The following is a 12,572-nucleotide window of genomic DNA, read 5'->3' as shown; positions in this document are numbered from 1 at the left end:
TTATTGTTCTTTCACTATAAAAATAATTCAAAAAATAAAGTAAAAAAAATCAGAACTGTGATTCAACCACCTACGAGCTCACTCAGAAGAGCCCTAAATTATAAGATGGGTCAAGGAGTAAACTAAGAGTGAAAAAACTTTTAGCACACATCAGGAGGAAGAAAATTCAGTGTAAAAAGCAGAGATTAAGAATAGCAAAAAGCACTTTACTATGCTTAAGAGCAAACCCCCCACGTCAATCCAACCTGTGAAAGGGTCACGAACTCAGAGATTTCAGAAATATGCAAGAGTGTTTCTATAAAAAGAAAACTACCACATTTCTGTACTGCAAGTGCCATAAATTATTAATATTCAACTCAATTCTCAAGCAAGTAACTCAACCATTGAAAACAAACCACTGATGTTTAAGAATTACAGCACAAGTGAGCATTGAATGGGGCAGATTGAGCAGCCCTGGAGAGGATGGTGAGGTTATGGCACAGGGTATCAATCCAAAATTGCACCTCCTCTGTGAAGAAGTGCTGCAGAGTCTCTACAGTTCCCACAGAAAAACCTGGGTGTCCACACTGATGCACCTGGGCTGAAGATCTGACTTCACTAATTGGAATTAAATGTGTTTATACACAGGACTGAATTATTCCCACCATTAACTGCATTCAGAACCTGCCAAGTTGGAGATTGTGGATAATCTGAGGGAGCCATTGGGCAGCTCCTTCCTAGAATTCACTGGGAATTAAAAACCAGCCCTATTTCCAGCATGTTCTCAGGAAAACACTCAGAGTGTGTGTGTGCACTGTGGGGCTTCTTGGAAACAAAAGGCACCACAAACCCCCCCAGAGAAGCAGGCAGAAAAGAGAAATTGGGATGTGCCAGATAAACCATAGATCAGTAATAGGTTAGATCAGATCCAACCAGATAAACCATATCCCCCAGAGGACCACACCCTGCAGCTGTGCTCTGCCAGCCGTGCCCTGGCGGGGCTGCCACGCTTGGGGTGCCCAGGGAGCTGCAATTTGCCAACACCAGTGGCAGGTTCCCTTCAGCAGCACAAATGCGTTGCATGCAATCAAGGCTGGCTGGGAAGGAATCAGCAGGAACTAATTAACAACCCAAACAGGATGCAGAGCAGGGATATTGAGGAATTCAGCTGAAGGAGTTCAACACCTACAGAGCAATTCCTTCGCAACAGATTCACACAAAGGCTCAAACCAAACAGTCAATCATTGGTTATTTTTCCTGCTGTTCCTAAACCTCCTGGACATTTAATTCACCTCCTTTCCCAAAGCTAAAGGCAGTGATGTTGTGCCTAAGAGCCCTGAGAACTGCATATTCTAACAAAGGTTTTGTCAATAAGTATTTTAGAAGCAATGGCATTCTAGGAGAATATTTTTGCATTTTGTAATATGTCCATGAACTGGGAATTGCTAATTTCCTTTTCAGTTAAACATACACGAAAGGCACCTGAAATGTCATTTTGGCTCGGTCCATATGGTATTTTTATGTAAAAAACAAAAAAGCAGCTTACTTTCAGGACAATCCTCATTTTTATTTAAAGCGAGCTTGGAAGTGCTGACAAGCCTCAACGACAACAGCACTGTAATTGTTTTATACATAACAAAGTTATAGTAAACATTGTTCTTGTTGTCCAGAAACCTACTTAATTGGGGGAAGGAAATGTTTTCTTTATAAATACAATAGAAATGCCATTTGCCAAGTACACTCACACCTAAAAGAGCCTATGGAGAAAACCTGTAAAATATCTGCTACATTTTTTCCATGCTCACCTCCCAGACAAGACCTTTTCAAATAAAACTCTGAACTAAAAGAATCCTTGTTTGTATAATCACTTTACAATGCCTTGGTTCCACAATGACTTGTGATAAACGCTTTTGTCCCTAAAAGGATTAAAAACCAACTGAATCATCAGGAAATAAGCACATGTTATTTGTCAAATTATGTGTTTTATTGCAGAAAGTTTAAGCCATATTTAAGAGCCTTGCTGCAAAGCGGCCCAGAATAAAGCAAATATTAGATTTTGTCACTTGGATGATTTTTAAATTAATTCCCTCTCATGGTACAATTACTTTTAGAAGCTGCATCACCATCTCTGAAACGCCTCATTACTAAGTGAAACCACCTTCTGCTAATGACAGTACCTTGGACAAATTTCCCCCTCCCACGTTGACAGGAAGCTCTTTGAGAAGTTAAGCCACAATTAAGCATCGCTTGGGATCTATTCTGATCCTTTCTAACTAAATTTTATCAAACTTCTCCTTTTCAATGCATTTTACAGGCTTTGACAGGAGAATATGGAGGTATTTGGATTTAGAGAGAACAAAGCCACGGAGGAATAATGTCAGCAGGGCAGTTTGCTGGGTCTGGAGGCTGTGAAAATTCAGTGATGGTCTGATTTTCTCTGTGCAAAGGAGATGTTCTAAGAAACCTCCAAATTTCTCCTGCTCTGACTTTGCCCCCGAATTCAATTCCATTTTACAACACCAGACAGGCAGCAATAAAAGCACTGTACCCTGTTCTGGCTTCAAGGAGTGTGTTGTGGAATTCCAGGCTTGGGGTGGGTCTGTGGGGCTGTGGGTGTGCACCCCTGGGTGTGCACAGCCACAGGTTATCCACAAATCCTAGAGAAATGCTTCCAAGGAAAGCAACTGCCACCCTCTCCTTCCTTCCTTCCTTTCTCTGCCTCCTCCCCATCTTGGTAACCTTCAACTTATAAAATGTGAGAACTATCTCTTTTTATTTTAAAACTCACTGGAGTAGTATTTGGGATTGAATCCCAGTTGCCTTTGTTTATTCAATACTCTCAAATACAGGAAACAACTCCTCAGCTGATGAAGGTTTAGTGTATCTCTCATGCTCTGAAGATGATGGGTAACTTCCTGAGCAGCAATTCATCCTGCTGGGCTGCTTCTGACAAGGGAAACTGACAATACAGTGATTTTCTAACTAATATTTCCAAGTTTTTAAAGCTGTTACTACAGATTTCTTTTCTACTTATTTTTATGAACACGACTTCATAGGGTTTCTTGATCCAAAGCCATGCTGTATGAAATTCTCGCCTTTCTGGAAGAAAATTCTCCATCAGCAGCTTTAATGCACAAAGATCTGACCAAGGTACGCAAACTCACAGTGTGTATCACACTTTTATAAAACCTGAAACGCTCCAAAATGAGCTGTTTACCTGTCACTTCCAGTTTGTCACCAGTGACTTCAGCTTTCAGATAAATCCTTCCTCTCTTCTCTGTGTGGTCCATGCCACAGAGGCTTGGGACGTTTATCACACATTGCTTGTGGACGTTCATATCACAGGCTGTGGACATAAAAATGGTTCAGACACCCACGAGAAGCTAAAAATTTAGTGAAAATCTAATAAAAGTGAAAATTAAGACTAAATGCTTAATTCTTGGCAAGACTTTCAGATTACAGCTGCCTGGTTTTCAACCAAACGCCACGGCTGCTTTCCATCTTGCAATTCTTTCTGTAGAGAGTTAATACAACAGAAAATAAAATAATCTACTTCAGAAATCTAAACATATCATTAATGAAGTGCAAGGGGGGAAAATGTGAAAATGGAATAAAGACTTGCTGGGAATATGACTAAGAAAACAGAGCATTCACGTCAGCAATGAAGGAAGGCGGGTTTAATTGATTATTTGGTTTTGATAGTGGGAGTCTTCCAAGACAAATTAAACACAAGGAAAATACCAGACCTTGACTACAAACTGAATTGAAATTCCAGTCTTTGAGAGTGTATTCACCCAGACAGTGCAAAGAGAGGCTTTCTCAAAATTGCCATGACAAAGGCTCTTCAGCCACAGCAAACTGAGTACACCATGTTCTCAGCAGAAGAGGTGATTTTAATTACTAAGTTATTATAGTACTGAAATACCCACTTGAAATATACCAAGACTATAAATAGCTGACATTTGAAATTGTATTTTCCAGAGAAACGAAGTAAGAAGCTGTTATCCAGGGCTTCCACTTCCTTTCTAGAACAGCCCTCTGGCAGCAGAAGGAAAACTTCACTCACTGTCACATTTCATCCCCTGGTGCAGGAGCCCGTAGAGCAGAGACCCACAATGGTCACAGAAGGTGGGGCTCCCATAGGTGTGGATCTTGAACTTGTGCTTGCTTCTGGGATCCTGCAGGCAAAAAAAACACAGATTCTGAGTCCTGAAAGATAAATTGACACACCTTTAATTTATTACTTCAAATACCAAAAGCTTTCCAGCTTTGCAAATTATGCTGCAGGAAACTACGTTTCGGTGTGCATCTTGTTCACAGCCTTGCAGTGGTACCTGCACTGGCATAGGCACGTTGCCCTCAATTCCTAATTCTCCTTTTTATGGTGCTGTAAGAAAAAATGCATCAGCTCAGGCTTGTTCCCATGTTTTATGGACACTAAAATTCATTTACTGACTGCTCACATACATAAAATTTAATGACATTTATTTCAGCCTGTGGCTGAGGACTCATAGACTAATTACAGAGTGTTACTGTCACTGTTCTGAAATGTGACACAAAATACAGCAGGAGAACTGAGAAGAAACTGTCCATGGGCTAATCTGGAATACATTCCAACAACTGTAAAATCAGGATTTTACAGATGGGATCATCTTGAAATGCTGCAACTTTATAATCTCTATTGTTGTGAATGAAAGGGAATGAATTCTAACTTGGCATATGGTAAATGTTTTACAGAGATTGCTGTACCCATCTGATTTTTGAGCAGAGAAACTTAAGAGTGAGGACATTTTAAGGCCGCCAACAGCTTGGAAATGTTTCCTAATTTAGGCCCAGTGAAAGGGAATACACCCAAATCACTTAAACACTCGACACATCCAAAGGCATCTGCTGTTTCTGTAGGAGTAAGGGTCCCCTCTGGAAAACCAGGAACATTTATTTCAGAGGAAGAAACCACATCTTCCATATGTTCACCCACGCCAGGCCCATTGCAGAGCTCCAGATGTGCACTGCCAAAACAAACGTGGTGATGGCCCTGTCCTGGGCACACCCTCTTTATCCTCAAATCCTTTATGACCCCTCCCTGCTCCAGCTGCACTTTAGTCAGACCCATCCCTGCACAGCCTAGGTCAGAAACTGGGGAGAGCAGTAACTCTTCATTAAAAACCACACTGGGCTTTAAAAGCCATCCTTGCTAACTCTTTTCAGAAAGACCTTGGAAATCATGAAATGCCAGGTCTAAAACACCCTCAATGAAAACACAGCTGCAAAACGAGACATTAAAATGTTTCCCTTCTGTCTACATTTTGTATGATACCTTTGTATTGGGTAAGAACTGTTGAATTGCCTTATAAATATACTGATTTTTAAAATCTACCTGCCTATCAAAGCTTTCCAAAAAATCAAAAGGGAAGCCCAGCATGTTACTCAAAAGGGAAAACCTGCTGAATCTTTCCTCAAAATGAAAAGGCCTCTCTAGTATAAGTGCTTTCTGAAGAAATTTGGGAGCTTTGATTAGTAATTCTCACAAAAATATGTCTATGAGAAGGCAAAACTTTGCCTTCAAATTTTACTATTTTGCCATATTATCCTTTGTGAAGGTTTTTAGGGTTTTGGTAGCATTCTTTATGTGAATTCATTTTGGTATTGATTGTGAGTTCTGCAGTGAATCTATAACCACTACTTTTCACTGTATGGAAAGAAATCATAGAGCACGCAGGATAACAAGTAAAGACTTTACATCACAAATTCCAGTCAAAACTATTTCAATAATTCTGCTCGTTGTACAGCCTGAGACACGAAATGCAAACTGCTACCAACTGTATTTATTTTGTAAACACAGTGAACCTCAATGGAGTGACAGCCAGGGCTCCAGAGAACATCTGCTTCATTATTTATTAAAGGCACAGCCACGGGCCTGGTGGCTCAGGGTCATGGGAACGTGGCTGTGCAGAAGGGCTCTCTGGTGGCTCGGTGACTATGTGCCTTCCAAACAATTTAAACCACAGTTGGGAAGTTAATTCTTCCCTAAATTGTTTTGTTTAGATGACAGAAGGGGACTTGTTGCCTTACAAATATCTACACTTAAACATGACTCTGGTAAGACATCTGTGGCTGAGAAGGACAAAAGCCACAGCTCCTAAGAATAAACAGTTTTAAGGTTGTGTTTCACATCTGGCACAAGTGCTATTTATTAGTATAAAGTAATGGTATAGAGGGGGAGGAAATTATTACAGTCAATGTCTACTAAATAAAGTGAACCTGTGTATTAGACTGAAATTATGGAGCACTGCCAAATAATTTCATTCCAAACAATGGAATGTGCTGGAATTAAGTTAAGCAGGGGTGTGTGTGGCTTACAAATGTTGTGACATGTAAGGACAATGTTCTGCACCCACTGAGAACCAACAGAAGTGAGGGCTCATGCCTGACTATGAAGCTCTGTGTGGCTACAAAATCCCAGGAAAAGCATTCTTAGAAAACAACAAAAACCAGCCACATGAATAAATAAATAAATCAAGCTGGATCAAACTTTCGGAGTGTGAGTTGAGTTTTGAGCCCTGTAGGACTCAATGGATATAATCTGAATCAGTGTTTGCTTTCTATACTGAATCTTAGTTTTCTATTCTTGTTTGAAAATTCCAGCTGTGGGGCCTTTCAAATCAACAATTTTGATATGGATTAGATTTTGTAAGGAGAAACAAATATGTTCTGACTTATTAGCTATTATTTTATATGCACACACAAAGTCCTTCATAACAAGAAGAGGACAATGGAAAATAGCACCAAAACTACTCCTGAACTGGAAACTTTGTAGGAAATCTGTCTTTTAAGATCCCTTTAATAGAATGTCCTAAAAAAACATTTAAAGCCTGACACATAAGAGAATACATTCTTCATCAGTATTTTATCCTATTTTCTGCTTCAATCAAATGTTTTTTGAGTTTTTTTTTTTTGGTAACTTGAAGTCCAGAAGGTACTGTTATTTAGGAAGCAAGTCCAAGACCATCTAGAGAAAGCCCAGAGATCACTATCCACCTATCATAGATGACAACATTTTTCAACTTCCCATATTTACAAGGATTTCTCATGCACTTAGAACTACCCTTGAATCTATACCTCACACTTTAATTCTAAGCAATCATATTAATAATAATTACTACATTGCCAGCTGTAATTACTTCTATTAACAGCAGTTATTTTATCAGTTGTTAATACAGGTTCATACTTCCCAGTGTTAAATATGCATGAATGAATTTATGTGCATCATAGAGGAAATCATGTTGTCCTCAGCATTTTTTTTTTTTGCTAAAGGCAAACTGTGGAGCTAAAGGAAAGCTCCTGTAAATTTTCTTCAAAAATCCCTTTTTCCTCAATGTAAACTTTCAATAATTCCCAAAGCAGAGCTGGCAGCCCCATTTTGTAGTAAACACAGGGAGCCAAGCCAGGATCTGACAGATGAACTGCCAAATAATGGCTGCTATTTGCAAGAGAATTGAACTTTGCATTAAACTTGGCATAGATTAATTGTGAAACTCTAAAGGGAAAACCTACTTCTGTTTCCAAAATCCATCAAAGTTCTGAGCAGGGAAAGTGGCATTGGGAAAGCAATGGGGAAGTACTTGTTCAGCAGTGATGGATGATGTGCTCTATTAAAATTCGTGCTATTTTCCTGCTAAAAAGTGAATTCTCCAGTCCTCCATTTTTGCAAGTACAACTTAATGCAATACAGTGTAATTAAATGGGATAAAAACTTCTGGGCAATTGACATCACAGACATTTTGTTATTTTTCTTTGAAAAATCTTTGAATTTTGACAAAAGTTTAGCTCTGCATTTGTATGCTTTCTAATAGACTAGAGTTTCAGAGCCTGCAATGACACACAGGGGTGTAGCACCCCTATAAAGATGAACCAGGCATCTACACCCCACACAGCTCTGCAAAAATCAGAATATTATCCACCAGTCTCAAAGCTGAGATGTGATTACAGAGAGGAGCAGCCCCAGAGGGAGGGATCCACCAGGAGAGGGTTGTACACACTGGCACCAGGTGGAACAACTGAAAAAAACCCAGAAGTGGAGCAGAAACAAAATAAATAATGAGTTTGCAGAAATGACTTGCCCAGACAGCTCAGAGGGGTTCAGCCAGGAATCCTGCCACGCTCCAGCAGAGGGAAGCAGAAGAACACAGAGGCATCTCCCCAAACCCCACACATTTTTCCATCTATCTGCTGCCTCTGAGATACATCCTGCCCCCCTGCCACCATCCCTGCCTTCTTCCTTTGTTTAGCACAAATGAGCCCATTTCCTTTATTGAGCAGCAATGGAAAGCACCCCCCTGTGAGGAATCATTCCATCATTTCTGTGGCTCTGAGGCGGGGGTGTGCAATAATTGAAAGTGCATGGTTAACCAGCAGCACATGTCACACTGTGCCTTAACACAGCACAAAACAGCTCAGGAGCATTACAGCTCAGAATTCTTCCTAAAAGCTCCCTTTTGATCAGAATTTTGTTCCCCCTGATAGCAATACTGAACCTGCTATAATTCTGCAGGCATTAAATCACCACACTGCCTTTCATTTTACAACACACAAACCCCACTTTGCATGATGGTGCATCAGTGCAGGTTTCACATCGGATTATTCATTACTTGGGAGCTCTTTTCATGGGATGCAGCTTTGACTGTGCCAACAACTGCATCAGCAGGGCCAGGATCCACCCTGCCCTGGGCTCTGATCCCCAGCATGGGCAGCAGGGCAGGGGGTTCTGCCCTCTGCCCCTCAGCTGAGACCCCACCTGCAGAGCTGCCCCAGCCCTGGCCCGGCACAGGAAGGAGCTGGAGCTGCTGGAGAGAGCCCAGAGGAGGCTCCAGGATCATCCCGGGGCTGGAGTCCCTCTGGAGCCAGGCTGGCAGAGCTGGGGGTGCTCACCTGGAGAGGAGAAGGCTCCAGGGAAACCTCAGAGCCTCTTCCAGGGGCTAAAGGGACTCCAGGAGAGCTGGAGAGGGACTGGGGACAGGGGCTTGGAGGGACAGGACACAGGGAATGGCTTCCCACTGCCAGCAGGCAGGGATGGATGGGATATTGGGAAGGAATTCCTGGCTGGGAGGGTGGGCACACCCTGGTACAGGTGCCCAGAGCAGCTCTGGCTGCCCCTGGATCCCTGGCAGTGCCCAGGGCCAGGCTGGACGGGGCTTGGAGCAGCCTGGGACAGTGGAAGTGTCCCTGCCCGTGGCAGGGGGTGGAATGGGATGGGCTTTAAGGTCTCTTCCAGCCCAAACCTTTCAGTGACTCTGTGACCTGTCAGTGCCAGAGCCTGGGCTGGTGATTAAGGTGTAAGGAAAAAGGACCCTTTTCAGTCACAATGCCAACACATGAATGTTAACAAGGTGTTAGGCAGGAGATAAGATTAACGTATTAAAAATTGCCTATGGTTGGTAAAAGGTTTTTTTTGCCTTACCTGAACAGCTATTTCTGTGATCATGAAGAAGCAGAAAATGCAAAAATGCATATGTAAAAGCATTTTTGGAGCAACTGAGAATTATATTATTCATTACAAAAAAACCCTAAAGGAGTTCTGCAGATGAGTTGTGAGGTCCTCAAGTTGTATCAGGGCCTACTACAACAAAGAACAATTTTGTGCAAAGAAATGCAAATGTACCCAATTTTCCATATTGTATTTCCATAACAGAACCACAAGATTATTCTTCATCCCCAGTCAAATTTCCATGTATATATGTAGTTACTAATTTAAAAGGTGTACAGGGAAAAAAAGCCTAACATTTTCCAACTACTTCACTTAGACAAAAGAAAAAAGTAATTCCTGAATGTCAGTAGCACAAATTTTGGCATGTTTGTGTGTTTCTACTGAAAACATGGGTGGCAAAACCACCAAAAAATATATGCAAAACTACTTACAAATGGTTACAAGAGATAGGAGGTCACTGCTCCTCTTCACCAAGGGAAAAGCCCAGAAGGACTGGCAGGTGTTTTCCCCACTTTGAAACACAGCCTTTAACCATTCCCTGCTGTGACAGCACCACTGAATCCTACATCTTTCTTTGTCCCCCCTCCAAATAGCTTCAGAAGCATGGACCTGCTGCAGCAGACCGAGGAAAGCACTGCAATTTGTACTGCACATATTTCCCTTAAAAGAGCTTCAGCTTCCCCCAGCGAATACCAAGTTAATAAAACATATTTGAGAATATATTTGAGTGTGGTTTGCTCTGTACAGAGCCAAACCCTACATTCAGCCCACGCTGTCCTCAGGCAAATTTCCCTCTCAGTTCTGAAGGTCTCCAGCTTTTCTCAACACCTTCCAAGCAGTGACTGCAATATCCAGGATCCTGCTCAGATACCACACCTGTCTGAGACACTCTCCTCTGTTTGCTATTTATTTTTGCACTGAGAAAACAAAAATATTGAGTGGTGATTTGCTCTGCATCCTAATTTAAGAAAACAGCTTCAGCTTTGAAGCTGCAAGAGCCAAGGAGCCAGATGTGTCTACTGGAAAGAACTTCCAGGGCTTAAAATATGGTTTCTGTCATCAGAGCTCAGGAGAAAGGAAGAGGAAAAAGTCCTTGTTTAACTGGTCAGCAGCTTAGTTCTTCCCTGGCTGAGTGAGACTGGGAGCAAAGAGAATCTGAGACTCTTGGGAAGGATTAAGATCATACAAATTTTTAATATAAAATATAGAAATGCTTAAATCTTGTTTGTTATTTTCCCTCTCAGAGCTGCAGGGCAGAAAAGCTTTATTGCTTTCAGAAAAGTGAAATAAAAGATCAGACTTCAAAATCAGACTTCTACTGCCTCAATATCAAAAAAAATATCCCAAAAGGGCTGAGGCTGGCTGGGATCTCTGAGACTCCTGAGCCCAAACTGGGCTCAAAGTGGGGCAAATCAGCAGGGTTTGGTTCATGGGGTTACTCCTCCCCAGCTGCGAGACACCTGAGAGCTCCAAATCCACCTGCAAGCACCCAAATAAATCTTCCCCAGGCTGACACACCAGGAGCTCCTTCCTGCAGTGGAGGAGGACAGGAATGGCATGAGTGTGCTTTCCTACTCAGTGAGGAATTACACCCAGGCTCTTTCCAGGAATCTACCTCCAGGCAGAATGTTTGGAGTGACTCAAAGGAATAACTTGGAGAAAGAATTCATTCATTCAATCCACTGACACCTGCAGGATGGGAAACCTGAACATACTGGGAGATGTTCAGAGCATAAATAGAGTTGTAGTCAACTCTACAGTAACAGTGTAATGTGCTGGAGGGGTAGGGAAATAAAGACTAAGCAAAAATAGCAAAAATACAGGTGATTTAGCCATTGCAAACCCTGCTGTGCCTCTGCCAGACCTGCACCAGCACCTGAAAGCAGCTGCAGCACAGCAAGTTCAAAATCCAGCCATTCCTCCCTGGCCTCGAGGGCTGGGATGACATTCAGAAATGAAGAACGATTTTCAAGTGCTGCAGAAGAAAAGTCTTTCATGATTATGAATGACACCCCAGCCAAAAACTACAACAAAAATATCTTTTCCCATTGTGTTAATAAGACCACTTTTATTCTTTACTACTCTAAAGAGAATTAAGAAAGTACACAAACAGAAAAAAAAAACCTGTCTTTAAAGAAAATTGAATTTTTTCAATCAACTGTCTCTTCTCTGTAATTGTACAGAAGAGCACAATGTGAACACAGTTCAAAATGATTCAAAGGCAGATTTTTCAGTCCCCTCCTGGAATTCACAGTAAATTATTATTTTTAATTAAAAGAAACAGGTGGTCATTGAATCAACTGATTTTGATTGCTGCCTTTTGTTCATGTTCTTCCTCTACAGAATAGAACTGATTGGGCTGGCAAAGGGAGAAAGAAGATCTGCATGACTCTACTCCCAGGGATTTGTAATTTCCTAATTACTAGAAAGACACATAAATCCGGAAGGGACTCGGTGTTTACTGGCTATTTTTTCTTTATTCTTTTTTTAATGAAAAAACTGCAGTATAATTACAGAAAGTGCACAAACAAAAGATCCTGTTAGAAAATGATTCACGACTTGGAGAAAGGGAGAGAGAGCTTGTTTCAGACACAACTCACCATCGTGTTACTGTGTAGAAATCATTTCAATAAAGATGAAATCCAGGGATCTGGATTCAAAAGGAGTACTAGAAAGCCAGAGACAGTCTGTCTATGTCTTGCTTAAACCCCTCATTTACTGGCTTTATAATTTTGTAATATGTTAATTAATTTGTCAAACAGGTACACTTTTCAACACAGAGCACGCTTTACACCTTGAATACATATTACAAAATACAGGTTAAACTGATCAGAAGCAAGAAGTAATTTTAAGAAATTCCTGCTGTGTAGAAGAGTATTGCTATTTCTCCATAGGTACAATATGGTCAATTGTCCAATATTCCAAATTACAGTGGAGTTTTTGTGCTTTCTAATGGATCTGCAGTGGGGTTGGGTGCAGTGATAAAGGACTTAATTGTGTGACAGTAAGTTGCATGAGAATTATTCTACATTAACATTTCTGTACAATAATTTCTCATCACTTCTTAAATATTTCAGTATGTTTGAGTACAAGACCTTCCCATCATTTC

At 41.2% G+C, this 12,572-nt stretch overlaps 1 protein-coding gene across 2 annotated transcripts in view; it reads right to left on the bottom strand.

The window, feature by feature from the left end:
• PRKCA (protein kinase C alpha) overlaps positions 1-12,572 on the bottom strand; it is a 147,318-nt gene that overhangs the window by 49,795 nt on the left and 84,951 nt on the right. For both annotated transcript variants that reach the window (XM_053960270.1, XM_053960271.1), the window contains exons 4-5: positions 4,046-4,157; positions 3,197-3,325 (exon numbers count right to left, since the gene is read on the bottom strand). In XM_053960270.1, coding sequence (XP_053816245.1) covers positions 3,197-3,325; positions 4,046-4,157 — 241 coding nt within the window. The remainder of the gene's footprint in view (positions 1-3,196; positions 3,326-4,045; positions 4,158-12,572) is intronic.

The sequence above is a fragment of the Vidua chalybeata genome, chromosome 19, assembly GCF_026979565.1.
Source record: "Vidua chalybeata isolate OUT-0048 chromosome 19, bVidCha1 merged haplotype, whole genome shotgun sequence".
Taxonomy (NCBI): domain Eukaryota; kingdom Metazoa; phylum Chordata; class Aves; order Passeriformes; family Viduidae; genus Vidua; species Vidua chalybeata.
This window is presented reverse-complemented; position numbering and strand designations above follow the sequence as displayed.